Source organism: Schistocerca gregaria, chromosome 6 (assembly GCF_023897955.1).
Source record: "Schistocerca gregaria isolate iqSchGreg1 chromosome 6, iqSchGreg1.2, whole genome shotgun sequence".
NCBI classification, from domain to species: domain Eukaryota; kingdom Metazoa; phylum Arthropoda; class Insecta; order Orthoptera; family Acrididae; genus Schistocerca; species Schistocerca gregaria.
In genome coordinates, this window is record NC_064925.1 from 123,010,619 (window position 1) to 123,038,345 (window position 27,727).

At 43.3% G+C, this 27,727-nt stretch overlaps 1 protein-coding gene across 1 annotated transcript in view; it reads right to left on the reverse strand.

The window, feature by feature from the left end:
* The window catches only part of LOC126278749 (testis-specific serine/threonine-protein kinase 4-like), a 160,464-nt gene that overhangs the window by 86,517 nt on the left and 46,220 nt on the right, over nucleotides 1-27,727 (reverse strand). Inside the window, exons 2-3 of the mRNA XM_049979025.1 lie at nucleotides 18,795-19,018; nucleotides 3,354-3,523 (exon numbers count right to left, since the gene is read on the reverse strand). Of these exons, the coding sequence (XP_049834982.1) occupies nucleotides 3,354-3,523; nucleotides 18,795-19,018 (394 nt within the window). The remainder of the gene's footprint in view (nucleotides 1-3,353; nucleotides 3,524-18,794; nucleotides 19,019-27,727) is intronic.

Genomic DNA, 27,727 nt, shown 5'->3' on the forward strand with positions numbered 1-27,727 from the left:
ACATGATGCGGTCGTGCATTATCCTGCTGAAATGTAGGGTTTCGCAGGGATTGAATGAAGGGTAGGGCCACGGGTCGTAACGCATCTGAAATGTAACGTCCACTATTCAATGTGCCGTCAATGCGAACAAGAGGTGACCGAGACTTGTAACCAATGGCACCCAATAACATCACGCCTGGTGATTAGCCAGTATGGCTATGACGAATACACACTTCCAATGTGCGTTCACTGTGATTCCGCCAATCACGGATGCGACCAACATGATGCCGTAAACAGAACCTGGATTCATCCGAAAAAATGACCTTTTGCCATTCGTGCACCCAGGTTCGTCGTTGAGTACACCATCGCAGGCGCTCCTGTCTGTGATCCAGCGTCAAGGGTAACTGCAGCCACGGTCTCCGAGCTGATAGTCCATGCTGCTGCAAACGTCGTCGAAGTGTTCGTGCAGATGGTTGTTGTCTTGCAAACGTCCCCATCTGTTGACTCATGGATCGAAACGTGGCTGCACGATCCGTTACACCCATGCTAATAAGATGCCTGTCATCTCGACTGTTAGTGATACGAGGCCGCTGAGATACAACACGGCGTTCCGTATTACCCTTCTGAACCCACCGATTCCACATTCTGCTAACAGTCATTGGATCTCGACCAACGCTAGCAGCAGTGTCGTGATACGATAAACCGCAATCGCGATAGGCTACAATCCGACCTTAATTAAAGTCGGAAACGTGATGGTAGGCATCTCTCCTCCTTACACGAGGCACCACAACAACGTTTCACCAGGCAACGCCGGTCATCTGCTGCTTGTGTATGGGAAATCGGTTGGAAACTTTCCTGATGTCAGCACGTTGTAGGTGTCGCCACCGGAGCCAATCTTGTGTGAATGCTCTGAAAAGCTAATCATTTGCATGTCACAGCATCTTCTTCCTGTCGGTTAAATTTCGCGCCTGTAGCACGGCATCTTCGTGGTGTAGCAACTTTAATGGCCAGTAGTGTAATTGTGCCAGTAGCGCCACTCTTGTGCGATTGACACGAAATTTGAATACACACCATCTTTCAGGTGTAGCAACACTCCTACCAAATTTCGTTTACGTCGCATAATTGTTTTCTAGTGTGGTGATTTTTTCCATTTGTATATTATCAAATAAGAAAGCGAAATTATCAGAAATATATTCATCAGCAGGAATGTTTCACTTGAAGATAAACATAGAAGGAGGACTCAAATAAGTGGCTGAGCTATATATTCGATTAGAAAAAGGAATATTATTGTACTGTGGGCATATCCTGATTTATAACAGGCTACTCGAGAAAATACTAGCAGGTAAATCTAATTGGTTTAAACATTCTATAAGATCAGAAGAAAAGTAAGTTAAAAGAGAATAGAACGATTGCATTTATAACTGAGGTATGGGGAGTTTTTCTAAACGCAAAAAAATTAATAAGAAAGTAAATAGTTTAAGAGAGGAAACAAGAAGTTAGTAGCTCAAGGAACATTGGAGAAATCATAAACAGCCTAAGATGATCAACGAAGTGTTAGTTAATTTCTAGCATGAAATAAAAGTAATGCCAGAAGAATGCTGCAGAACTGCATGAATCGCTTGAGACTTGCCCCATTCAAGACTTATTCATTTCTCATTTGAGACAGTGATGATTTATGAGACAATTATTAGTGTGTGTTCTACGTGTATTCACTTCCAGAACTCTGTTTCTCAGGTTAATGAGACAAAAAGCTTGGCAACATTCTCATCAAGACACAATAAAAATCATATTTTCACCAAAAAGCGTTTTCTTAATATTGTAAGCAAACATTTTGGTTAAAATTTGGCGCCATACGAGTTGATACAGTGTAAGATTTCTGGCTTATTGTTAGTATTCAGTAAAAGGGATGCGAGCTCTATTGAGCTCTATATTTTCACGATGTATCGCACTTGATATCCTTCAAAAGTCGACATATTAAGTTGCAGAGGTTCTGAGTACGAGCAATGTGATCCATGCTTGCCGCTAGCATTGTCGTTGCTAGCCTCATTCTGAGAGAAGTATCTGAGCTAGTTGGGTGTTGGTCACACTGCTAAGCAGCTTAGAAATTGCTATCGGAGCACAGAGAGAGATATAGAAGCTGAGGATGTTGATTTTTGGAAGTGTGATTTTGTTAAGATTGGGTTGAGAAGTTTGACGATTTTCAAGTAATGTTGTCACTGACGATTTGCAGGTACTGCTGTCACCCCATTGCTTGCTTGTGAGTAATTTATAATGTGCTTAAAAAAGTGGAAGTTTTAGTAAGATTTTTCTTTATTGGTTCGGATTAGGTAGTTTAATTAATCAGACGTGATTAAAGAACGTTATCTGCTCGCGTCGCCTGCACTCAGCATTGGAAATTCACCAGTTCTTTAGCATTTCAGTAAGTAGTCTCATCGCATGGTTTTTGTATAAATGCTTTTTGTCAAATTGATTGCCATTGTCAAAGTATCAGAGTTTCAATTCATTTTTTTACTCCTAGTCTGTTTTACATCATTCAGTAAATGCAATATCCTCCACCGTCTCCACATGAAAGTTTCATAACAGTGTCCCTGCATTACACTGACTATAACACATATGTGCAAAAGTAAAACTTAAACTTAATGTACTTAGAATAGCTGCAAATGCAGCACTGCGCATGGTTTTCTTTTCTTTAGATGGTTTGCAGTAGCGCTGCGTTTTAATGTTCATCACATTCGGGCAGTACCGAGTTTCCATTACTACAAGTAAGCCATGACAATTTCTTAGGGCCACTTTAACATCACAGTGAGATACAGTTAAATCATTTACGGGTACGTTTCCCACAGATCTCATTTCTTATGCAGACAGTCTTATTCCCACCGTGCAGTGTTACATTCGCGTGTGTGTCTTTTAGTGTTTGGAATTTTGTTTAGTGAGTTTTAATACGTTAAATTACTGGGCATTTTTACAGAATCATTTTGGACATTTACTCCCTCAAAATGGGATTTGTAATTTTATGTATAATTTTTATTCTGTTAGCTTTGTGTGTGGCACCATTAAGTCACTTACTGTGATGTCACACATTGTGCTATTGTTCGCATGACTGTGAAACACAGAATTTCATGGGACAGCTTATTCAGCACACAGTTTTAAGTTTTTTGATTATTATAGTAAAAAGTTAATTAAGATACAGTTATACAGTTTCAGGATGGTTTGGTGACGCATTTTATCAGACAGATTTTTCGTAGTTACCCCACTTGCACCGTTCAGGATTACAACACACGACATACTCAAAGTTAAAGAATACGAAACCAGTCAAGTCCATTTCAGTTTCCAATACAGCAGATAAACAACAAACCAAACACTTAATAACTTACCGATGAGTCGTCTCAATGGCGTGCAGAAATCTCACCATATTCTTGTGCTTCAGGTTCTGCACCACTCTGATTTCCCTCGGCAGGAACCTCCTCATATAGTCAGAAGGAGCGTAGAACTTGGAGATTATCTTGATTGCCACATCCCTGTTGTACTTCAGTGAGTGTGCCTTCTGCAATTAATAAGACCAGAGTCAGCAGTGAATACAAACTGCCTCAACTTGAACCCTACACTCATTCATAAACCAAGGATAACGCCGATACATGGTGAAACAACGCACTGGTGGGCGGTTTGCGGGTTTAAATCACCTCGGGGTATGGCCAAGCGGAGCATTTGACCTGCGGTCGTCGCACGGTGGCGCTGGCAGCAGTCCACATACGCAAAGGTGTGTTGATGCATGTCAGAGTATGGCGCAGCGAGTAAGTGTGCAGACGTTTCCAGACGTGCTAATGGTGACTGTGTGTTGAAAATGGTTCAAAGAACACATGCTGATGACGTTATGAGGGGTACAATACTAGGGCTACTGGAGGCTGGTCAAACACAGCAGGTAGTAGCACAGGCCCTCCATGTGCCACAAAGTGTGATCCCAAGATAATGGCAACGATTCCAGCAGACAGGAAACGTGTCCAGGCGCTACAGTACGGGACATCCACAGTGTAAAACACCACAAGAAGACTGATATCTCAGCATCAGTGCCCGCAGACGGCCAAGGAGTACTGCAGTTAGCCTTGCTCAGGACCTTACCGCAGCCACTGGAACAGTTGTCTCCAGACACACAGTCTACAGACGATTGAACAGACATTGTTTATTCACCCGGAGACCTGCAAGGTGCATTCCATTGAACCCTGGCCACAGGAGAGCCCGTAAAGCCGGGAGTCAAGAACACAGTACATGGTCATTGGAACAGTGTCCAAGTTTTGTTCACAGACGAGTCCAGGTATAGCCTGCACAGTGATTCTCACCGGGTTTTCATCTGGCGTGAACCAGGAACCAGATACAATCTCCTTAATGTCCTTGAAAGGGACCTGTATGGAGGTCGTAATTTCATGGTGTGTGGTGGGATTATGTTTGGTGCACGTGCACCCCTGCGTGTGTTAACAGAGGAACTGTAACAGGTCAGGTGCATCGGCACATCATTTTGCACCAGTATGTTCGTATTTTCAGGGGTGCAGTGGGTCCCACCTTCCTCCTGATGGATGATAACGCACGGCCCCACCGAGCTGCCATCGTGGAGGAGTTCCTTGAAACAAAAAATACCAGGCGAATGGAGTGGGCTGCCTGTTCTCCAGACCTAAATCCCATCGAGCACGTCTGGGATGCTCTCGGTCGACATATTGCTGCACGTTTTCACGCTCCTGGGACACTTCAGGAGCTCCGACAGGTACTGGTGCGAGAATGAGACGCTATACCCAGCAGCTGCTCGACCACATTATCCAGACTGTGCCAACCCGTTGTGCGGTCTGTGTACGTGTGCATGGTGATCTATCCCACATTGATGTCGGGGTACATGCGCAGGAAACAGTAGCGTTTTGTAGTACACGTGTTTCAGGACCGTTTTGTCAACTTATCATCAATACCGTGGACTTACAGATTTGTGTCGTGTGTTCCCTATGTGCCTACGCTATTAGCGCCAGTTTTTTGTAGTGGCACAATTCTCCAATTATCCTTAATTTATTAGCATGAGTGTAGATTTAGAAATCATGGCTGGTGCAAAACTTAGCCTGCTCTTTTCTCACTCGTGCCATGGATAAAACGCAACAGACAGATTCAGTTTTTCCAGATTTCCAGAAAGCCTTTGACCATTGCCTCACTGTAAACTGTTAAGGAAGGACCGTGCACACGGAACAGGTTGTCAGATATGTGAGTGGCTTGAAGACTTCGTAGCAGTAGCATCCATTACATTTTCCTGTATAGCGAATGTTCATCAGAGACAAGAAGTCGTCAGGAATGCTCCCGTGAAGGGTCATAAGGTCACTCTTGTGCTCTATAAAAGGTGTTTCCGTAAGAGCGTGCAAATATTTAAAAAAACATAGAGAATGCTCCACTTAACTCTTTGAGATAGGGAAACTGGGGTCAGAGAATCCAGCATAAGGAGATATGGAAGTAAATTTGTCCAACGCTTTGTCTAGCATTATTGTTTTCCATCTTACTTACAACTAAGTTACGTACACCTTTACACGTACTGTGCCCTTTATTTACATGTACATTCTTTACTTCCTGCAAAGAAACAAGGAGGACGAACCTGATTACCAAGAAGTCTACCTGGCCGTCTGAAAGGACACCTGTGCTTGAGGTTCGTGCAAAGATTTCTAAATGGTTCAAATGGCTCTGAGCACTATGGGACTTAACATCTGACGTCATCAGTCCCTTAGACTTAGAACTACTTAAACCTAACTAACCTAAGGACATCACACACATCCATGCCCGAGGCAGGATTCGAACCTGCGACCATAGCGGTCGCGCGGTTCCAGACTGAAGCGCCTAGAACCGCAGGGCCACTCCGGCAGGCAACCAAAGAGTTCTATCTGAGTTGTTGGAGGACGTACACTTGGCTGTCCGTGAGAGGATGTTGATACAACATGACGGTACACCGCCTCACTTCAGTGCGGATGTCCGCAATCATCTCAGTGCTGTATTTCCTGGTCGCTGCATTGGAAGGGAAGGTCCTATTCTATAGCCGGCGTGGTCGCCTGACCTGAATCCCCCTTGGTTATTTCCTGTGGGGATATCTAAAGTCACAATGAGACCCATTGGACACGGAAATGGAATTAATTGCCAGAATTGTAGCTGCCTGTGATGTGATTCGAAACGCACAAGGAATATTTGTCAGGCTGCGTCAGAATATTGTTCGCCGATATCATGCTAGCATTGAGGTTTATGGCCTTCAGTGTCAGCATATTCTATAAGATACAGTACAAATGGTACGTTCATTGTGTCAATGATGGTATTTGCAGTTAACTGCAATTAATGTAAATAAAGGAGTAAAGCTAGCTTCTCCGACGACAGGTTCCCTACCTCAGACTGTTCAGTGGAGCATCCTCTACGCCTTGTTAAATTTTTGCACGCTCTTACGGAAACACCCTTTATATTCATAAACTATATGACAAGAAGGTTGAGCATAAATCTGCAGCTGTTGGCCGAAGACGCTGTAGTCTGCGAGAAAGTATCGTATTTCAGTGACTATAGGAAGATACAGGATAGCTTTAGACAGAAATTCTCACTAACTTAATGAATAACAGGAATTCGTAGAGGTATAAAAATTTAAATTCATTCCGACGAAAGGATAAAACAGTCCTGTAATGTTCAAACACATCGTTAGTGGTGCACTGCTTGACAGAATCAATTCGCTTAAATATTTCGGCGTAATGTTGCAAAGCGATATGAAACGGAACGAGCTTGTAAGGTGAGTAGTAGGGAAGGAGAATGGTCAGCTTCAGTTTATTGGGAGAATTCTAGGAAAGTGTAGCTCAACTATAAAGAAGGTTGCGTCCAGGAGACTAGTGAGAACCACACTTGAATACTGTTCGAGTGTTTATGATCCTGAAAAACATAAGCGTGGCGAGCTTCTACTGATATTCTAGTCAAGAGTCTGCAAAAGATCGGTCCATACGATCCGTGCGGAACTTTTAGCAGTACCACAACTCAGTACATAACAACATGATTGGACACAAAGCATAACCGGTACGTGTGAACCATGGTCATGTCAGTCACTTACATACACAACTGGAAATTGAAATAACAACACCGTGAATTCATTGTCCCAGGAAGGGGAAACTTTATTGACACATTCATGGGGTCAGATACATCACATGATCACACTGACAGAACCACAGGCACATAGTCACAGGCAACAGAGCATGCACAACGTCGGCACTAGTACAGTGTATATCCACCTTTCGCAGCAATGCAGGCTGCTATTCTCCCATGGAGACGATCGTAGAGATGCTGGATGTAATCCTGTGGAACGGCTTGCCCTGCCATTTACACCTGGCGCCTCAGTTGGACCAGCGTTCGTGCTGGACGTGCAGACCGCGTGAGACGACGCTTCATCCAGTCCCAAACATGCTAAATGGAGGACAGATCTGGATATCTTGCTGGCCAGGGTAGTTGACTTACACCTTCTAGAGCACGTTGGGTGGCACGGGATACATGTGGACGTGCATTGTCCTGTTGGAACAGCAAGTTCCCTTGCCGGTCTAGGAATGGGAGAACGATGGGTTCGATGACGGTTTGGATGTACCGTGCACTATTCAGTGTCCCCTCGACGATCACCAGAGGTGTACGGCCAGTGTAGGAGATCGCTCCCCACACCATGATGCCAGGTGTTGGCCCTGTGTGCCTCGGTCGTATGCAGTCCTAATTGTGGCGCTCACCTGCACGGCGCCAAACACGCATACGACCATCATTGGCACCAAGGCAGAAGCGACTCTCATCGCTGAAGACGACACGTCTCCATTCGTCCCTCCATTCACGCCTGTCGCGACACCACTGGAGGCGGGCTGCACGATGTTGGGGCGTGAGCGGAAGACGGCCTAACGGTGTGCGGGACCGTAGCCCAGCTTCATGGAGACTATTGCGAATGGTCCTCGCCGATACCCCAGGAGCAACAGTGTCCCTTATTTGCTGGGAAGTGGCGGTGCGGTCCCCTACGGCACTGTGTAGAATCCTACGGTCTTGGCGTGCATCCGTGCGTCGCTGCGGTCCGGTCCCAGGTCGACGGGCACGTGCACCTTCCGCCGACCACTGGCGACAACATCGATGTACTGTGGAGACCTGAAGCCCCACGTGTTGAGCAATTCGGCGGTACGTCCACCCGGCCTCCCACATGCCCACTATACGCCCTCGCTCAAAGTCCGTCAACTGCACATACGGTTCACGTCCACGCTGTCGCAGCATGCTACCAGTGTTAAAGACTGCGATGGAGCTCCGTATGCCACGGCAAACTGGCTGACACTGACGGCGGCGGTGCACAAATGCTGCGCAGCCAGCGCCATTCGACGGCCAACATCGCGGTTCCTGGTGTGTCCGCTGTGCCGTGCGTGTGGTCATTGCTTGTACAGCCCTCTCGCAGTGTCCGGAGCAAGTATGGTGGGTCTGACACACCGGTGTCAATATGTTCTTTTTTCCATTACCAGGAGTGTAGTTACGACGTCAATATTGAATTACACTACTGGCCATTAAAATTGATACACCAAGGAGAAATGCAGATGATAAACGGTTATTCATTGGACAAATATATTATACTAGAACTGACATGTGATTACATTTTCAATCAGTTTGGGTGCATAGATCCTGAGAAATCAGTACCTCTGGCCGTAATAACGGCATTGATACGCATGGGCATTGAGTCAAACAGACCTCGGATGGCGTGTACAGGTACAACTGCCCATGCAGCTTCAACACGATGCCACAGTTCATCAAAAGTAGTGACTGCCGTATTGTGACGAGCCAGTTGCTCGGTCATCATTGACCAGACCTTTTCAATTGGTGAGAGATCTGGAGAATGTGCTGGCCAGGGCAGCAGTAGAACATTTTCTGTATTCAGTAAGGCCAGTACAGGACCTGCAACATGCGGTCGTGCATTATCCTGCTGAAATGTAGGATTTCGCAGGGATTGAATGAAGGGTAGAGCCTCGGGTCGTAAAACTGTCCACTGTTCAAAGTGCCGTCAATGCGAACAAGAGGTGACCGAGACGTGTGACCAATGGCACCAAATACCATCACGCCGGGTGATACGCCAGTATGGCGATGACGAATACACGCTTCCAATGTGCGTTCACCCCGATGTCGCCAAACACGGATTCGACCATCATGATTCTGTAAACAGAACACGGATTCATCCGAAAAAATGATTTTTGCCATTCGTGCATCCAGGTTCGTCTATGTGTACATCATCGCAGGCGCTCCTGTCTGTGATGCAGCGTCAAGGGTAACCGCAGCCATGGTCTCCGAGTTGATAGTCCATGCTGCTGCAAAGGTCGTTGAACTGTTCGTGCAGATGGTTATTGTCTTGCAAACGTCCCCATCTGTTGTCTCAGGGTTCGAGACGTGGCTGCAAAATGCGTTACATCCATGCGGATAAGATGCCTGTCATCTCGATTGCTAGTGGTACGAGGCAGTTGAGATCCGGCACGGCGTTCCGTATTACCCTTCTGAACCCACCGATTCCATATTCTGCTAACAGTCATTGGGTCTCGACCAACGTGAGCAGTAATGTCGCGATACGATAAACCGCAATCGCGATAGGCTACAATCCGACCTTTATCGAAGTCGGAAACGTGATGGTATGCATTTCTTCTCCTTGCACGAGGCATCACAACAACGTTTCACCAGGCAACGCCGGTCAACTGCTGTTTGTGTATGAGAAATCGGTCGGAAACTTTCCTCATGTCAGCACGTTGTAGGTGTCGCCACCGGTGCCAACCTTGTGTGAATGTTCTGAAAAGCTAATCATTTGCATATCACAGAATCTTCTTCTTGTCGGTTAAATTTCGCGACTGTAGCACGTCATCTTCGTCGTGTAGCAATTTTGATGGCCAGTAGTGTATTTCACTCAGATATACTGAGAATTAAAAAATATGCTACAACACAAATGTAAAGAAGAGTTGCTTTCTTCTCTCTTTTCCAGAAGAGTACAACTACTCTCTTTGTTTCAGTAGTCCACCTCCTTAGCTGAGTGGTCAGCACAGCTGACTGACATGTGGACACTGGTTCGAATCCCGGTACTGGCAGAGATATTTCATTGTTGGGAGGGAATGAAGGTGGGGTAGGGTGTCAACTGAGGAGCTATTTGACCGAGCAGTAGCCTCTCGAGGTTACGAGAACTGACAACGGCCGGCATAGTTGTGTGCTGACCCCGTGCCCCTCCATTCCGTATCCAGTGAAGAACTGGCAGAGGTTGACACGGTAGTCGGTCGGTACCGATGGGCCCGCTACTACTGAGAGTTTCTTCCAGAAACAGTTAATTGGTTTCTGAAACATTTTAATGCTGTTAGAGAAGAATTTTATTGTTTTTCCAAGGAAGGTGTTATGATTTGCCACAAAGACTTTTTTTTACAAGAAGGCGTTTGTTGGTTTTGGGAGAAGAGGTGTTCTGTTTCCAGAATGAGATTTTTCACTCTGCAGCGGAGTGTGCGCTGGTATGAAACTTCCTGACAGATTAAAACTGTGTACCGGACCGAGGTACTGGCAGAACATGTGTGGACGGGTCATGAGTCATGCTTCGGTATCTCAGTTGGTAGAGCACTTGCTCACGAAAGTCAAAGGTCCCGAGTTCCAGTCTCGGTTCGGCGCACAGTTTTAATCTTTCAGGAAGTTTCATATCAGCTTCCCAGACCGACACAAACTTCCATGTCATGCACCTAGGGTAGTGGGGATAAAGCCCCACAGTTTTCAGTTTTTCCAAAACTGTAGTCAGTGAGGTGTAATTTTCAAGCAATTTCAAATTGTAGTTGTAGAAAGGGCTGTTATCTATAAACCATCTAAATTGCATGTCTGCCTGATTGCTAATTACCAAGAAATTTACAATTTAGCTCAAGCAATAATTGTTGGGTATTGCCCCAAAAATTGGTAGGTGTTGAGATAAAGGTGGATAAAAAGGAATGCTCCACAGTAAAGGCACTAGAAATAACCTTTTGTAATATTATTGCATTGTAGTCAAGTTACCGAAATGGTAAGCCAAGCGGGAAATCCAAGTTCGAGCACTGCCCCTGAACAAATTGTATTTTGTCGTTTTAGGTAGTATTTCTATAGTCCTATCTATTACAGTTATGTTGAATTTCATGTAGAAATTACAATATTGTGACTGTAGCTTCTCATTAAAGATAAATACTTATTTCGTAACTGTTAATGGAAGACTGGATGCTCTCCAGTAATGGACGAGAATAGCATTCATGGCCAGTGCCCATAATGGCACATTCTAACAGGATAGTGTAAGACGGCACACGGCAGTTCACTCCACAAACTTGTTGAGGACCGTATGGACTCCTGAACGTCCTAACCAGTCCTCTGATTCGTCAGACATGGAAGTTGTATGGCGTAATTTCGTACTGGCTTCCATTCACCGGTCTTCATAAACTGACACAGCATGTGTTACAAGCATGACTAGAAATTCCTCTAGTTGTCGGTGGTGGCTCTTTACTTCCCAATACCTTATACTAAGGTCGATGATGATCTTCTGTTCAGAATCAAATGACAGTTTAATCATTTAATACACGTTATATGATGAATATCTCCACAAAATTTTATAAACATCAAACTGGTGCCACATGGTGTAACACATATAACCAATTTCAATCTCTATCCCCAGAAATGACGACGACGGGACAAAGCAGAAAAACAGGAGATCGTGCTTGTGTTTTTGTGTGTTTATGGATTAGGGGCGTTGACAGACGAGGTTAACAATGACACACTCAACGAACTGAGGGTCACGACACGCCTCCTTGGCTAATTACATTCGATATTTCCTTCACTTTTGTACAGACATGCTCTGGGACCCAGCAGCAAAATATATCCTTCCACAGCCTTTGGAATTGGGGTAGGTGTCCTGGATATACTGGACTACCTTATCCGCCAGGTATAAATGTTGTAGAGACTGAAGAGCACTCATGGAGTCGGAACAGACGAGGAATTCAACAGACGTGGAACATCTCATATTCTCTAGCGCACTCAGGATCGCGTATAATTCGGCATCGAAGACAGTGAAATCTGGAGGCAACCGAATCTTGAGGACACGATGATGGAAAAACAATAGAGCAACCAACGGAGTCCCCCTGTTTAGACCCATCCGCGAACATGGCAAAGTAGTTGTGCTGCTCATTTCAAATGTTGGAAAATGTCGTATTAAAAGCATAAAAAGGAATTTATCCTCCCATTTACTGCACTAAATCTAAAATTACGCTGTGCCTTGCAGTAACCACTGTGGCTGTCGGTTAAAACTCTGGATTTGGGTCTGTACTTGCCTCACACCAAGGGACTACAACTCACGCTCTACGCGGATTTCAAACGTCTTGTTGGTCGTGAACGATTGAAGAGAAGTATGAAATGTATTCTCAATTGCGAACATGGATAATCATCAGCTGAACGAGAGAGTACCCAAAAAAAACCGTAATTATTTTTCAAAAGCTATGTATTTTCAAATTGTTTGTAAAACAAACCTTATATCCTTCAAAAGTTCTTTCTATAACAACTAATACATTTGTCCCACCAGTGCTTCTGCTCTTCGAAACATTTTTGTAGTGCTCTTTAGAAATGGCTGACAAGCTCCTCCGTCGTTTTTCCTTGACTTATTTCATGTTGCCAAACCGATGTCCTTTCATGCTCCTTTACATGCTTTGAACTACAGAAAAGTCTCACGGAGTCAGGTCAGGCAAGTAAGGTGCGTGGGGCAGCGGAACCATACTATTTTTAGCCAAAAACTGTCAAATGGAGAAGGCTGTGTGTGTAAGTGACTTGTAGTTGCGGGATAACCAGTCTCCTCTCTTCCACAAATCGGATCTTCTTGGACGAATACTGCTGTGCAATCTTCTTAAAACTTCCAAATGAAAGATCTGATTGACGGACTGACCTGGGGCGGCAAACTCTAATTAACTACGCACTTGCCATCAAAAATGTAATCAACATTGTTCCGATGTTTGACCGACTTGACTTGATAACATTTTTTTGGATGGCCGACTATGAATTCTTCCATTGGCTTGATTGTTGCTTTGTTTCTGGGTTGTAACCATAGCGTGAAGACTCATCACCACATTGACAGAAAACCTGGATTATTTTCTAGCTGTTGTTTCTAAGCACGACATGTTTCAATTCGACGCTCCTCTTGATTGTGAGCCAGAACCAAAGGAACAATCTTGGCAGCAATCCTTTTCATTCTCAAATTTTCCGTTAAAATTCGCTGACTCGAACTCCAAGGTAACCCACAGATCTCTGACAGTTGATCAATTGTCTGTCGACGATCTGTGAGCATAAACACTCGAATTTTTTTTCAATATTTTCGTCCATTCGGACAGTTTATGACGTCCAGAACGAGTTTTGTCATCAATTGACCTGTCGGCATTTTTAAATAGAGCAAACCAGTGGTACACTTGAGTTTTTCACACAGCGCCATCATGGTAAGCGGTTTTCAACATTAAAACAGTTTCAGTGGCATTTTTACAGAGCAGAAAACAAAATTTTACAGCTGCACGTTGTTCACCTAAATTTTCCATCATAAAAAAAAACAAGAACAAAACAACGCTAGCAAAAACAATCAGTGCAGATGAAAGGAACAAGCCAGGTGCTGGCCGGAGTGGCCAACCGGTTGTATGCGCAACAGTCTGGATCCGCGCGATCGCTACGGTCTTAGGTTCGAATCCTGTCTCGGGCATGGATGTGTGTGATATCCTTAGGTTAGTTAGCTTTAAGTAGTTCTATGTCCTAGGGGACTGATGACCTCAGAAGTTAAGTCCCATAGAGCTCAGAGCCATTTGAACCATTTTTGAACAAGCCAGGTCGTGAAAAGAGGCGGCCCTGAACTGGCACTCAGTGTACACGCCTAGCGGCGGAAATGCGTACTACACAGGCTCCACCCACAATTTTTTTTTTTTAACTGCCGCGCGGGATTATACGAGCGGTCTCAACCGCTGCAGTCATGGACTGTGCGGCTGGTCCTTGCGGAGGTTCGAGTCCTCCCTCGGTCATGGGTGTGTGTGTTTGTTCTTAGGATAATTGAGGTTAAGTAGCGTGTAAGCTTAGGGACTGATGATCTTAGCAGTTAAGTGCCATAATGTAATTTCTAAGACTTTCCCGGCGATTTGTTGACATCTCGTAAAATCGGGTGTAGTGCCGGTGTTCCGCGTCTTCCCAACACGATATTTCGACGTCGTAACTCGGCGTCTTCATCAGGTGTTCCCTGAGACTGGTTGGCGAGCTGACCTTGTCCCATATTTATGCCTGGGCGGTGTGTGGTCCTCCCTATGTCGTCCGCGCCCGCTGTGGCCATTTCGGGGGCGGACGGCATAGGGAGCACCACACACCGCCCAGGCATAAATATGGGACGAGGTCAGTTCGCCAACCAGTCTCAGGGAACACCTGATGAAGACGCCGAGTTACGACGTCGAAATATCGTGTTGGGAAGACGCGGAACACCGGCAGTACACCCGATTTTACGAGATGTCAAGTGCCATAATATTTCCCACACATTCGAACATTTTTTGTTAACCCCGTCGTATAATAAAATGACAATGACTAGCACATTACATAACGGCTGTGGTCACCCCAGTGCCTGTTCCCGTACATGTCGCAATGAACATCACATCGCACGTCTTAACATAGGCTCTGTAATACCGTATTCCCAGAATGGACAAAAGGCGTTGCATAGCTGAGCGAGCAACATTATGGTACGTCGGTGAAGTCGGTGCAGCGAAGATCTTATATACTCGACGCACTATAAAGAGTTGCCGCTCGATGGTAAGTGGCGGTTCCCCAGTCTCAGAATAGATACCGACTATGGGGCTGATCCCGTTAGCATCCGTCACCAAATTGGCGAACAGCATCAATGATCAGCAGGTAAGAAGGTCTCGCTGTTATACCGTGCACCCATAATTCAGCCGTGGTCTCACGAAAGCTCTATAAAACTGGAACAGACGCGCCCTGTCTGCTCTTCAAGACCTGTGGTTAAGGAACTTAAAGATGTTCAGTGCCCCTTGTGACCTTGTTTTCACGTCCTTCAGTTGTGATAAACACGACAGTTTGGAACAGGAAATGAGGCCAAGGAACATCACAGACTCTTTCAAAGATAGAATAGTGCCCTTCAAATATAATTCAAGTAAACTGAAATTACGAGAGAACGATTAAAATCGACACACACACTTCCTTGCAGAAAATGATCACTGACCTGGAAAAAGTCATGGGATACCTCCTAATATCTTGTTGGATCTCCTTTTGCGTGGCGTTGTTCAGCAAGCGGACGTGGCATGTACTCAACAAGTTGTTGGAAGTCTACTGCAAAAATATTGAGCCAGCCTCCCTCTATAGCCGTCCATAATCGCAAAACACTGCCTGTGCAAGATTTTGTGCACCATCTGACCTCTCAGTTATGTCCCATGAATATTCGATGGGATTGATGTCCGGTGATCTGAGTGGCCAAATCATTCGCTCGAATTGTCCAGAATGTTCTTCAAACTAATCGCGAACGAGTTATCCATCTTTTTTTATTTGCGACTCCATGTATTGGCCGTGTTTGCAGTTAAAATTTTTGGATGTGAAGTCCGCCGCTTATGCAAAACACCGTTTTTCTCAGTACTCAAACATGTTTCGGCACCACTGTTCCAGCCGGCCGCAGTGGCCGTGCGGTTCTAGGCGCGCAGTCCGGAACCGTGCGACTGCTACGGCCGCAAGTTCGAATCCTGCCTCGGGCATGGATGTGTGTGATGTCCTTAGGTTAGTTAGGTTTAAGTAGTTCTAAGCTCTAGGGAACTGATTACCACAGCAGTTGAGTCCCATAGTGCTCAGAGCCATTTTTTTGAAGCACTATTCCATCATCAGTGGGTTTTCGTTTTATTTTTTCTGCAATGTGAACATTTTTGTTAAATGAATATAAAATTATGTGCATTTTTAGTTGAAACAACAGATCGTTTCTTTTGTAAATACCTTTACATTTGGTGTGCATGAATTTTCTGGATCACTTTTACGTTATTTACTACAAGTAGCTTGTCATGATGTTGATGAGAAAATTCATGCACACCAAATGTAAAGATATTTACAAAAAGAAACGATCTGTTGTTTCAACTAAAAATGCACATAATTTTATAATCATTTTAAAAAATGTTCACATTGCAGAATAAATACAAACGAAAAATCACTGATGATGGCACAGTGGTGCCGAAATATGTTTGGGTAGTGAGAAAAACGGTGCTTTGCATAACTGGCGGACCTCACATCCAAAAATAATCGCGAACGATTATGGCCCAGTGACACGGCGCAATATCATCCATAAAAATTTTTCTAGATGTTTGGGAAAGTGAAGTCTATGAATGTCACCAAATGGTCTCCAACTAGTCGAACATAATTATTTCCAGTCAATGAACGGTTCAGTTGAATCATAGGGACCAGATCAGTCCATTTAAACACAGCCCACACCATTCTGACGCCACCACCAGCTTGTACACGGCCTTGTTAAAAACTTGGGTCCATGGCTTCGTGGGGTCTGCACCACTCTCAAACCCTACCATCAGCTCTTACCAGCTGAAATCAGGACTCATCTGACCAAGAAACGGTTTTGCAGTTTTCTAGCGTCCAACCGATACGATCACGAGCCCAAGTGAGGCGCTGCAGGCGATGTCGTGCTGTCATCGAAGGCAATCGCGTCGGTCGTCTGCTGCCACAGCCCATCAACTCCAATTTTCTGCTCACTGTCCAAACGGACACGTTCGTGGTACGCTACACATTGATTTCTGCAATTATTTCACGCAGTACTGCTTGCATGTTAGTACTGACAACTCTACGCAAACGCCGCTGCTCTCGATTGTCAAGTGAAGTCCGTCGGCCACACTACGTTGTCCGTGGTAAGAGGTAATGCCCGAACTTGATATTCTCGGCACATTGTTGATAAAGTGGATCTCGGAATGCTGAATATCCTAACAATCTGCGAAATGAAATGTCCTAGGCTTCTAGGTCCAACTACCATTCCGCGTTCAAACTCTTTAATTCGCTTCGTGTAGCCGTAATCACATCGGAAACTTTCTTCACACAAATCATCTGAGTGCAAATGAGAGCTCCGTCAAGCATTAGCCTTTTATACCTTCTATACGCAATAGTACCGTCATCTGTGTGTGTGTGATAACGCTCTCCCATTACTTTGTCACCTTAGTGTGAAAATCATCTTTGCGTCCCACTCCACAGTCAACCTCAATGTAAATTTTGTTCATAACTTTTGTTTTTCATAATACTTCAATGTAATTTGCAACTGACAAATGGCTGCAGCAGTGTTGGAAAAGAAACGGAAAACTGCAAAATCGTTCAGAAATTAGGAGCATTGTGAAAAACTCCTTATTGTAAATGTGATAGAAATCGTACGAACGCACACTAAAAATAGTTCTTCAGAGACACTTTTCCTTCAGTGAAACAGGTAAGGGGAATAAGATATAGGTATCAGACGTACTGTCCTCCACACACCGCCGGATACTCTATGTGATCAAAAGTATCCGGACACCTGGCTGAAAATGACTTATAAGTTTGTGGCACCGTCTATCGGTAATGCTGGAATTCAGTATGTTGTTGACCCACACTTAGCCTTCATGACAGCCTCCACTCTCGAAGGCATACGTTCAGATAGGTGCTGGAAGGTTTCATGGAGAACAGCAGCCCATTCTTCACGGAGTGCTGCACTGCGGTCGGTGAGGCCTGACACGAAATCAGCGTTCCAAAACATCCCAAAGGTTTTCTGGAGGATTCAGGTTAGGACTCTGTGCAGGCCAGTCCTTTACAAGGATGTTATAATCGTGTAACCACTCCACCACAGGCCGTGCGTTATGAAAAGGTGCTCAATCGTGTTGATAGATGCAATCGCCATCCGCAAATTTCTCTTCAACAGTGGAAAGCAAGAAGGTGCCTAAAATCTCAATGCAGGCCTGTGCTGTGATAGTGCCACGCAAAACAACAACGGGTGCAAGCCCCCTCCATGAAAATCACGACCACACCATAACACGACCGCCTCCGAATTTTACTGTTGGCACTACACAAGCTGGCAGATGACGTTCACTGGGCATTCGCCATACCCACACCCTGCCATCGGATCGCCACATTGTGTACCGTGATTCGTCACTCCACACAACGTTTTTCCACTCTTCAACAGTCCAATTTTTACGCTCCTTTCACCAAGCGAGGCGTCGTTTGGCATTTACCGGCGTGATGTGTGGCTTATTAGTAGCCGTTCGACCATGAAATTCAAGTTTCCTCACCTCCCGCAAAACTGTCATAACTACTTGCAGTGGATTCTGATGCAGTTTGGAATTCCTGTGAGATGGTTTGGACATATGTCTGCCTATCACACATTAAGACCCTCTTCAACTGTCGGAGATCTCTGTCAATCGACAGACGAGGTCGTCCTGTACGCTTTTGTACAGTACAATGTCCCTTCACGTGTCCACTTCACTACAACATTGGAAATAGTGCACCTAGGGATGTTTAGGAGTGTGGAAATCTTGTGTACAGACGTATGACACAAGTGACAACCAGTCACCTGACCACGTTGGAAGTGCGTGATTTCGCGGAGCGTCCCATTCTGTTCTCTCACGATGTCAAATGGCTACTGAGGTCGCAGATACGGAGTACCTGGCAGCAGGTGGCAGCACAATGCACCTAATATGAAAAACGTATGTTTTTGGGGTGTCCGGATACTTTTGATCACATAGTGTAGCTCTCAGAGTGTAAATATAGACGTAGATGTGGATGACGTAGATGGTCACCTTGACGACAGCGTAGGAGCCGGATCCGATGACCTCCTCCGGGATGAAGCCGTGTCGTTCCAGGACTGTGCTGCGGTCCCTCCAAAGGTCCTCCGCGGGCGCGCGGATGTCTGCCACAGACACCGACCGCGCCCCCTCCTCGTCCAGCAGGTACTCGCTGGACGCTCGCCGTGGCAGGTCGCGATGGTGCGTGCGCTCGCGGCTTCGTTCGTGCTCGCGCACCCCTGATTAGACCACACACCACCGCCTTACCGCTACTGCTTCACTGTATGCCTCTTGTATAGTACCAGCTGCTAATAGAGCGAATAATGGACACTAAATCTTAACCATTCCTTTCAGTTCCCATTTTTATATTTGTCCTTGAAGTTTAACACTGGAACCAGCCTTGCAGAATGCATTATGAAAGGAACTGAAAAGAAACTGCCATTAGAATGCGCTACTCAACTCATGACGCGACAATGTGTGTTTCCTGTGTAGCATTGTCACTCTTTTGATGGTGACTGTTGGTAGCAGTTTGTATTTCTGATAGTTAATATACTCTTTAAAAAAAGCAGACATGTCACGAAGGAATTTTCCGAATGGGACGGTAACAGCAGATTCAATGTACATGCACAGATCAACAACTTATTGATATTTCAGAAAAACTCTGTGGTTTATTTAAGAGAAAGACCTTCAAAGATTGAGCCAGTCGTTAACGCATTGTCCCACCCCTGGCCCTTAAGTAGTTTTTGGGCTTCGCGTTGATTAATAGACTTATTAGATATCCTCCTCAGGAAAATCGAGTCGAATTCTGCCCCTTTCATCAAAATCCCGAGCTGGTTGCAGGGTCCTGTCCATATTGCTCCAAATGCTGTCAACTGGGGAGAGATCCGGCACCCATACTGGCCAAGGTAGGGTTTGGTAAGCACGAAGACAAGCAACAGAAACTTACGCAGTGTGCAGGCGGGCATTATCTTGCTGAAATGTAAGCTCAGGATGGCTTCTCATGGATGGCAACAAAATGGAGCATCAGTATCGACGACGTAACTATGTAGCATAAGAATCTCGCGGCTGACAACAAAAGGAGATGTGTTATGAAAAGGCAGTCCAGACCATCATCGAGTCGTATGGTGGTCAGCAGTCACATTGTTATCCCACCGTTGTCCGGGGCGTCTCCAGACACTTCTTCGCAGGTCATCGTGACTAAAGACAACGGTACTCATCACTAAAGACAGTTCTATTAAAGTCAATGATCTACCCGGCTGAAGATGTGTCTCGAGATTGTAATGAAACTGGTTTTAGTGAGGTACAATGCACTCGACGATCTTCAATAGTATGAAGTCACTGATTCCCAAGATAAAGACTCAAAACCCAGAAACTCCCTACCAAATAGCTATACCAAAATTCAGAAACGTCAACATATAAAAACACTTTACGTAATTGCTATGAACAATTATTGAATTCTTAAAAAGATAGGCAATGATAAACGATTATTTGAGCTTTGTTTTTGTAATCGACTTTCCAAAGACGATTTTGCGTAGATTGATATGTATTAGTATTGCCTTTGCTACATGTTGTTATGGGTAAATCTTTGTTCTTGTTCAGTCTAGTATGGAGTACGATTAATGTACGTCTTTAGTTAGCATGGAGGTTGAATTTAAGTGTATTGTGAAACGAAATAACTAAAAGTATATCTATTCGACAACTGAAACTCAACCACTGTTCATGTCGTTTAAGAAAATGAAGCCGAGCACGCCGTAGACAAGTAAATGAAGGTGCATCTAACATGGACATGGATTAAATCCTATAACTTTTGGCAACAATGAAGTACAGTAACAGATGTGTACTATGAAAAATGTGTATTTAAATTTTACCATTGCTACCTTTCTCTGCAGTGCGTCACTATCTCATCAAGCCAAGTGCTGTGAAATTGTGGCCAGCCACCCAAATTTAAACTTACTTCAGAATTACTGAAAATTGCTGAATCGACTTTGGGTTATAAGACGGTGGTTGTGGTTAGAATATGGGGGCTCGTCCGGGATCTTCTGAAAGTAAATTGTAAATACTATGCTGGATTATTTTTCTTGCTGCAGATTAAAAGTATATATGCTGCGAAAATTTTAAGTACGTACTTTATATGACCAGTCAGCTAAGTATGAACGCACAGCTACAAAACAGTAACAATAACTTCAAAAGGAGTTCGTAATCGAGAAAAAGAAAAGGATTAAAAACGAAATGTGTGGTGAACAATTAACACTGTCGACGTCCAACAACCAAGTCAAGTACTTGAAACATGTTCTTTATTTTTTTTCCTTCCTTTTAATGGTGAAGTGTTTCATTGCATAATCGTTAACAATTACAGTAACTGAACAGAAATATAAACGTGGGAGACTTAAGTAGTGTTATGAAACAAGAACAAGACAGCTTTATTGATGAATTAGCAGAACAGGAGAAAGACACTGGTAAACTATTAAAACAATAAGATCAACTTAAAGATAATAAAGTTCAGTTTGAAAATGTTAATGAGCAACTTGAAATCATAATGGTCTGTTCAAAAAATTTAAACAGGAAAGTAAGGACCAGTTCACAAAATTTGATCGTTCAATAGTAACGTTATTTGATTGTATCGCTAATAATACAGCTCAACATAACGATATCAATGAAAAATTAATGGATTAGATGGTTGAGTATAGTGTGCTGAGTCCAAGATGAAATAAATTGAACTTAAATTTAAAACTGAAGTAAAAAATATCAAAGATGAACACACTGAAGATAGAGGGAAAAGAAACAAAATTACTTTCGAAACAATGCATGCAGAAATAAGTACTGTTGAAAACAAGGTAAATAGTCGAATTTCGGCTTTGGAAACTAATGTTAGTACTAAACTAGTACTTTTTCAAAGCAATTTTGTCAAACAGGACATCAGACAGTAAATTGGCAGTGAATGTGATATTAAGTAACAACAAAACCAGCCCCCTAGAAAGTAGTGTTCCAGTTCTGTGCAAAAAAGTTGAAATATTGTCCAATGATGCAGCTAATAGGAATCTTATTAATAATGTTGGTGCCATGTTTTGCAACATTCCAGTGAAAAACTTTTTAGATAAATGCAGTTCACATCTTGTAGATTTTCTGCAGCATTGCAGAGACAATTTTGTATTTAATACGACTGACATCATGAAACGTAAGTTTTTTTAGAAAATTCTGTAAGTAGAAGCATTAAGTTGCGCTAATCGGTATACTAATGATGACACAACCTATGCAAATTTCGAGGAAGGATTTATAGATATATTTTAGTCAGAGAATGAACAAGCTAAAATAAAATGTAAAGTTCTCATTGAACCAAATTGCAGGGACGAGCATATTAGCATGAAATTGTTTTGCAAAAATCAGCTTAAAAATTAGCTCATTTGAGCAAACTTTTCGGTGAACTCACCCAAATAGATGCTTCAAAAAGAAGGTACAGTGGGACCTGGTCTGTGCGCCAAATAACACGATAGGCTAATTTTGGAAATATGTAGTTGAATTACGAGAGGTCTCCGGAAAGTAAGGTCCGATTGGGCGCGAAATGGAAACAACAGTCAAAATCTGATGAAGCGTTGCACATCCTTTTTGGCCAGTGCCTCTAATGTATCTGTCGATGGCGTCACGTCGCTCTTCTCAGTTCTGAGCGCAAACTGAGCACATAAATATATGTAGGAAACAGTGTCTCCCGCCAAAAACGAGGGCCTGGTAAGAGGTTTCGCATGATATTATCCAGCCCTCATGACATAACACAACCTAGCTGCCAAGCATTTCCTTTTTCATGATAATTCTCGTCGGCACTCTGCAGGGGCATTGAAGAGGCTCCTGCAGTGTTATCTATGGGAATGTATGATCTCCAACAATACAGCCTTTAATTGGCTCACTCTCAGTATCATCTCTGCTCACATGAACTGCCGGCTAGGAAGACAAAATTTTGGCTCCGACAACGAGCTGTAGACCAGTATAAAGAATTGGCTGAAAACAATGGAGGCTGCCTTCTGTCACAAGGGTATTTGTAAGTTGGTATGACGCTACGACAGACGTCTAAGTCGAAGCGGCGACCGTGAAAAAAAAAAATAACTGGAAGGTTGTAGTGAGACACCTCCTCTAACATTACCTTCTTTTTATAGAAATAACCGTACCACGTTTACCATCGATCCTTGTATAGGTGCACATTATATCAGCTATTTATCTGAATGAACTTCATATGATTTTGTATACGATGTCTTATGTTTCGGGATAAAATTTGTAAAAAGAAATTATTTTGTTAGTACTCTGTACGTACAGTTAAAATTACTCTTCTTTTAGAAATATCTGAAATTATGAAGTTTCTGGTATACTTAAAACTCCTATTACTAATGGCACAGTATAAAGCTAACTATTAAATTTACTTCTGGATTCATTTATAAAATAATATTATATTTTAACGAAGATTCTTCCTTTTCCAAGAAAGTTTGTAAATTCTTTTGCTTTGTAAATTCCTTGGAATATTGTGAGTACCGCAGAATATAAGTAGCAGTGGGTATGCCTCTGATGAGGACAGACGTATTTTTTTGTGATCGACACTAACAATGTAATTTGGAATATTATGTGTAAATCTCGCCCACCCGCCCCCCCTCCCCCCCAGGAACCATGGACCTAGCCGTTGTGGTGGGGAGGCTTGCGTGCCTCAGCGATTGAGATAGCTGTACCGTAGGTAGGTGCAACCACAACGGAGGGGTATCTGCTGAGAGGCCAGGCAAACGTGTTGTTCCTGAAAAGGGGCAGTAGCCTTTTCAGTAGTTGCAGGGGCAACAGTCTGGATGACTGACTGATCTGGCCTTGTAACACTAACCAAAACGACCTTGCTGGGCTGGTACTGCGAACAGCTGTAAGCAAAGGGAAATTACAGCCGTAATTTTTCCCGAGAGCATGCAGCTTTACTGTTTGGTTAAATGATGATGGCGTCCTCTTGGGTAAAATATTCTGGAGGTAAAATAGTCCCCCATTCTGATCTTCGGGCGGGGACTACTCAATGGAACGTCGTTATCAGGAGAAAGAAAACTGGCGTTCTACGAATCGGAGCGTGGAATGTCAGATCTCTTAATCGGGCAGGTATGTTAGAAAATTTAAAAACGGAGATGGATAGGTTAAAGTTAGATATAGCGGGAATTAGTGAAGTTCGGTGGCAGGAGGAATAAGACTTTTGGTCGGGTAAATACAGGGTTATAAATACAAACTCAAATAGGGGTAGGTTTTAGAATGAATAAAAAAAGTAGGAGTGCGGATAAGCTACTACAAACAGCATAGTCAACCCATTATTGTGGTCAAGATAGACACGAAGCCCACGCCTACTACAGTATTATAAGTTTATATGCCAACTAGCTATGCAGATGACGAAGAAATTGAAGAAATGTATTATGAAATAAAAGAAATTATTGAGATAGTGAAAGGAGACGAAAATTTAATAGCCATGGGTGACTAAAACTAAATAATAGGAAAAGGAAGAGAAGGAAACGTAGTAGGTGAATGAAAGAGGAAGTCACCTGGTAGAATTTTGCACAGAGCATAAGTTAATCATAGCTAACACTTGGTTCAAAAATCATGAAAGAATGTTGTATACATGGAAGAAGCCTGGATATACTACAAGGTATCAGACAGATTATACAATGGTAAGACAGAGATTTAGCAACCAGGTTTTAAATTCTAAGACATTTCCAGAGGCAGATGTGGACTCTGACCACAATCTATTGGTTATGAACTGTAGATTAAAACTGAAGAAACTACGAAAAGTTGGGAATTTAAGGAGATGAGACCTGGATAAACTGACTAAACCAGAGATTGTACAGAGTTTCAGGGAGAGCATAAGGGAACAATTGACAGGAATGGGGAAAGAAATACAGTAGAAAAAGAATGGGTAGCTTTGAGGGATGAAACAATGAAGGCAGCAGAGAATCAAGTAGGTAAAAAGACGAGGGCTAGTAGAAATACTTGGGTAACAGTAGAAATATTGAATTTAATTGGTGAAAGGAGAAAATATAAAAATACAGTAAATAAAGCAGGCAAAAAGGAATACAAGTTTCATATCAGCGCACACTCCGCTGCAGAGTGAAAATCTCATTCTGGAAACATTCCCCAGGCTGTGGCTAAGCCATGTCTCCGCAATATCCTTTCTTTCAGGAGTACTAGTTCTGTAAGTTTCTCAGGAGAGCTTCTGTAAAGTTTGGAAGGCAGGAGACGGATACTGGCAGAAGTAAAGCTGTGAGTACCGGGCGTGAGTCGTGCTTCGGTAGCTCAGATGGTAGAGCACTTGCCCGCGAAAGGCAAAGGTCCCGAGTTCGAGTCTCGGTCGGGCACACAGTTTTAATCTGCCAGGAAGTTTCAATACAAAGGTCTCAAAAATGAGATCGAAAGGAAGTGCAAAATGCCTAAGCAGGGATGGCTAGAGGAAAAATGTAAGGATGTAGAGGAATATCTCACTGCCTACAGGAAAATTGAAGAGAGCTTTGGAGAAAAGAGAACCACTTGCATGAATATCAAGAGCTTTGATGGAAACCCAGTTCTAAGCAAAGAAGGGAAGGTAGAAAGGTGGAAGGAGTATATAGAGGGTCTATACAAGGGGGATGTACTTTAGGACAATATTATGGAAATGGAAGAGGATGTAGATGAAGATAAAATGTGAGATATGATACTACCTGAAGATTTTAACAGAACACTGAAAGACCTAAGTCGAAACAAAGCCCCAGGTGTAGACAACATTCTATTAGAACTACTGACAGCCTTGGGACAGCCATTCCTGATAAAACTCTACCATCTGGTGAGCAAGATGTATGAGACAGGTGAAATTCCCTCAGAATTCATGAAGAATATAATAATTCCAACCCCAAAGAAACCAGGTGTTGACAGATGTGAAAATGACCGAACTATCAGCTTAATAAATGACGGCTGCAGAATACTAACGGGAATTGTTTACAGACGACTGAAAAAACTGGTAGAAGGCGACCTCGGGGAAGATCAGTTTGGATTCCGTAGACTGGAATACTCTCTTTCTAAATCTGAAGGTGGCAGTGGTGAAATACAGGGAGCGAAAGGCTATTTACAATATGTACAGATTCCAGATGGCAGTTATAAGAGTCGAGGGACATGAAAGGGATGCAGTGGTTGGAAAGGGAGTGAGACAGGGTTGTAGCCTACCCCCGATGTCATTCAATCTGTATATTCAGCAAGCAGTAACGGAAACAAAAGAAAAATTCGGGGTCGGTATTAAAATCCATTGGAGAAGAAATAAAAACTTTGAGGTTCGCCGATGACATTGTAATTGTTGTGTCAGAGACAGCAAAGGACTTGGAAGAGCAGTAGAACGGAATGGACAGTGTCTTGAAAGGAAGATATAATATGGATATCAACAAAATCAAAACGAGGATAATGTCATGTAGTCGAATTAAGTCGGGTGTTGCTGCGGGAATTAAATTAGGAAATGAGACACTTAAAGTAGTAAATGAGTTTTGCTATTTGGGGAGCAAAATAACTGATGATGGTCGAAGTAGAGAGAATATAAAATATAGACTGGCAATGGCAAGGAAAGCGTTTCTGAAGAAGTGAAATTTTTTAACATAGAGTATAGATTTAAGTGTAAGGAAGTCGTTTCGGAATAGAATCTTTCGAAATGTGGTGCTACAGAAGAATGCTGAAGAGTAGATAGGTAGATCATATAACTAATGAGGAGGTATTGAATAGAATTGGGCAGAAGAGGAGTTGACAAGAAGAAGGAACCGGTTGGTAGGACATGTTCTGAGGCATCAAGGGATCACCAATTTAGTATTGGAGGGCAGCGTGGAGGGTAAAAATCTTAGAGAGAGACCAAGAGATGAATACACTAAGCACATTCAGAAGGATGTAGGTTGCGGTAGGTACTGGGAGATGAAGACGCTTGCACAGGATAGAGTAGCATGGAGAGCTGCATCAAACCAGTCTCAGGACTGAAGACCACAACAACAACAACAACAACAACAACAACAAGTGGAAATGGTAAAGACGGGCGATACTGAAAAATGTGGCAAAAAATTAAATTCAAGAAATATACAGCAAAATCTTCATCAGTTATTTACTCATCAGAGACCCACAACGACAAATCAAAGTTTCAGCCGCAAAAATGTACCCCTAGACGCAAGAACCGGAGCCCACAACAAGAGAAAATGAAGATAAGTAAAAGTTTGTCTTTTGTGTATCTTACCCCTCACGAAGCTTTCAAAACTTGTGCAGAGACAGAGAGTTTTAATAGTGACGTATGTTTGTGTGTGTGTTTGTGTGTGTGGGGAGGGGGGAGGGGGTTTGTAAGATTACAATGTGTAGCTAACTGTTGCACAGTGGTTTCCATTTCGCGATCGATCAGAGCTTATTTTCCGAATAGTCCTCGTAGGTAGAGTTTTGGGAGGAGAAAAAAACAGGGAAATACAACCATAATAGGCACAAAAATTTTGCAATTGGTAGTAAGGAAATTGGCACAGTAATAATCACAAGAAAAGGGAACATAGTAACCACAATGGTAACAATTACTATCAGAAGGAACACAATAGAGTAAATGGTAATAATTTTCATTCTGGAGAGCAACATGTAATAGGTGGAACAGAAATTGGAGTAGAGATGATAACAACTACACTATGAAGCAGAATGGGGTATTAATTCAGGAGACAAAACCTAGCTTGGGTGCCATTGTCAGTCCACAAGTTAGGGGCTTATGAAGTAAGTAACAATCGGGCCAGAAATTACTCTAATACGGACACACAAGAAAGACACTCTAGTGAAGCAATCAGTAGTTATCTTAAATCTTAAATAAGTGTCCTGTCCTGTTAACATTATACCTGTTGAGAAAGAAATATGCTCACTAGGTTAGGCAAAATATGCAAATAACGAAAGTCAGCACACAGAAATTGGTAAAGAGGATATAGAAGAAA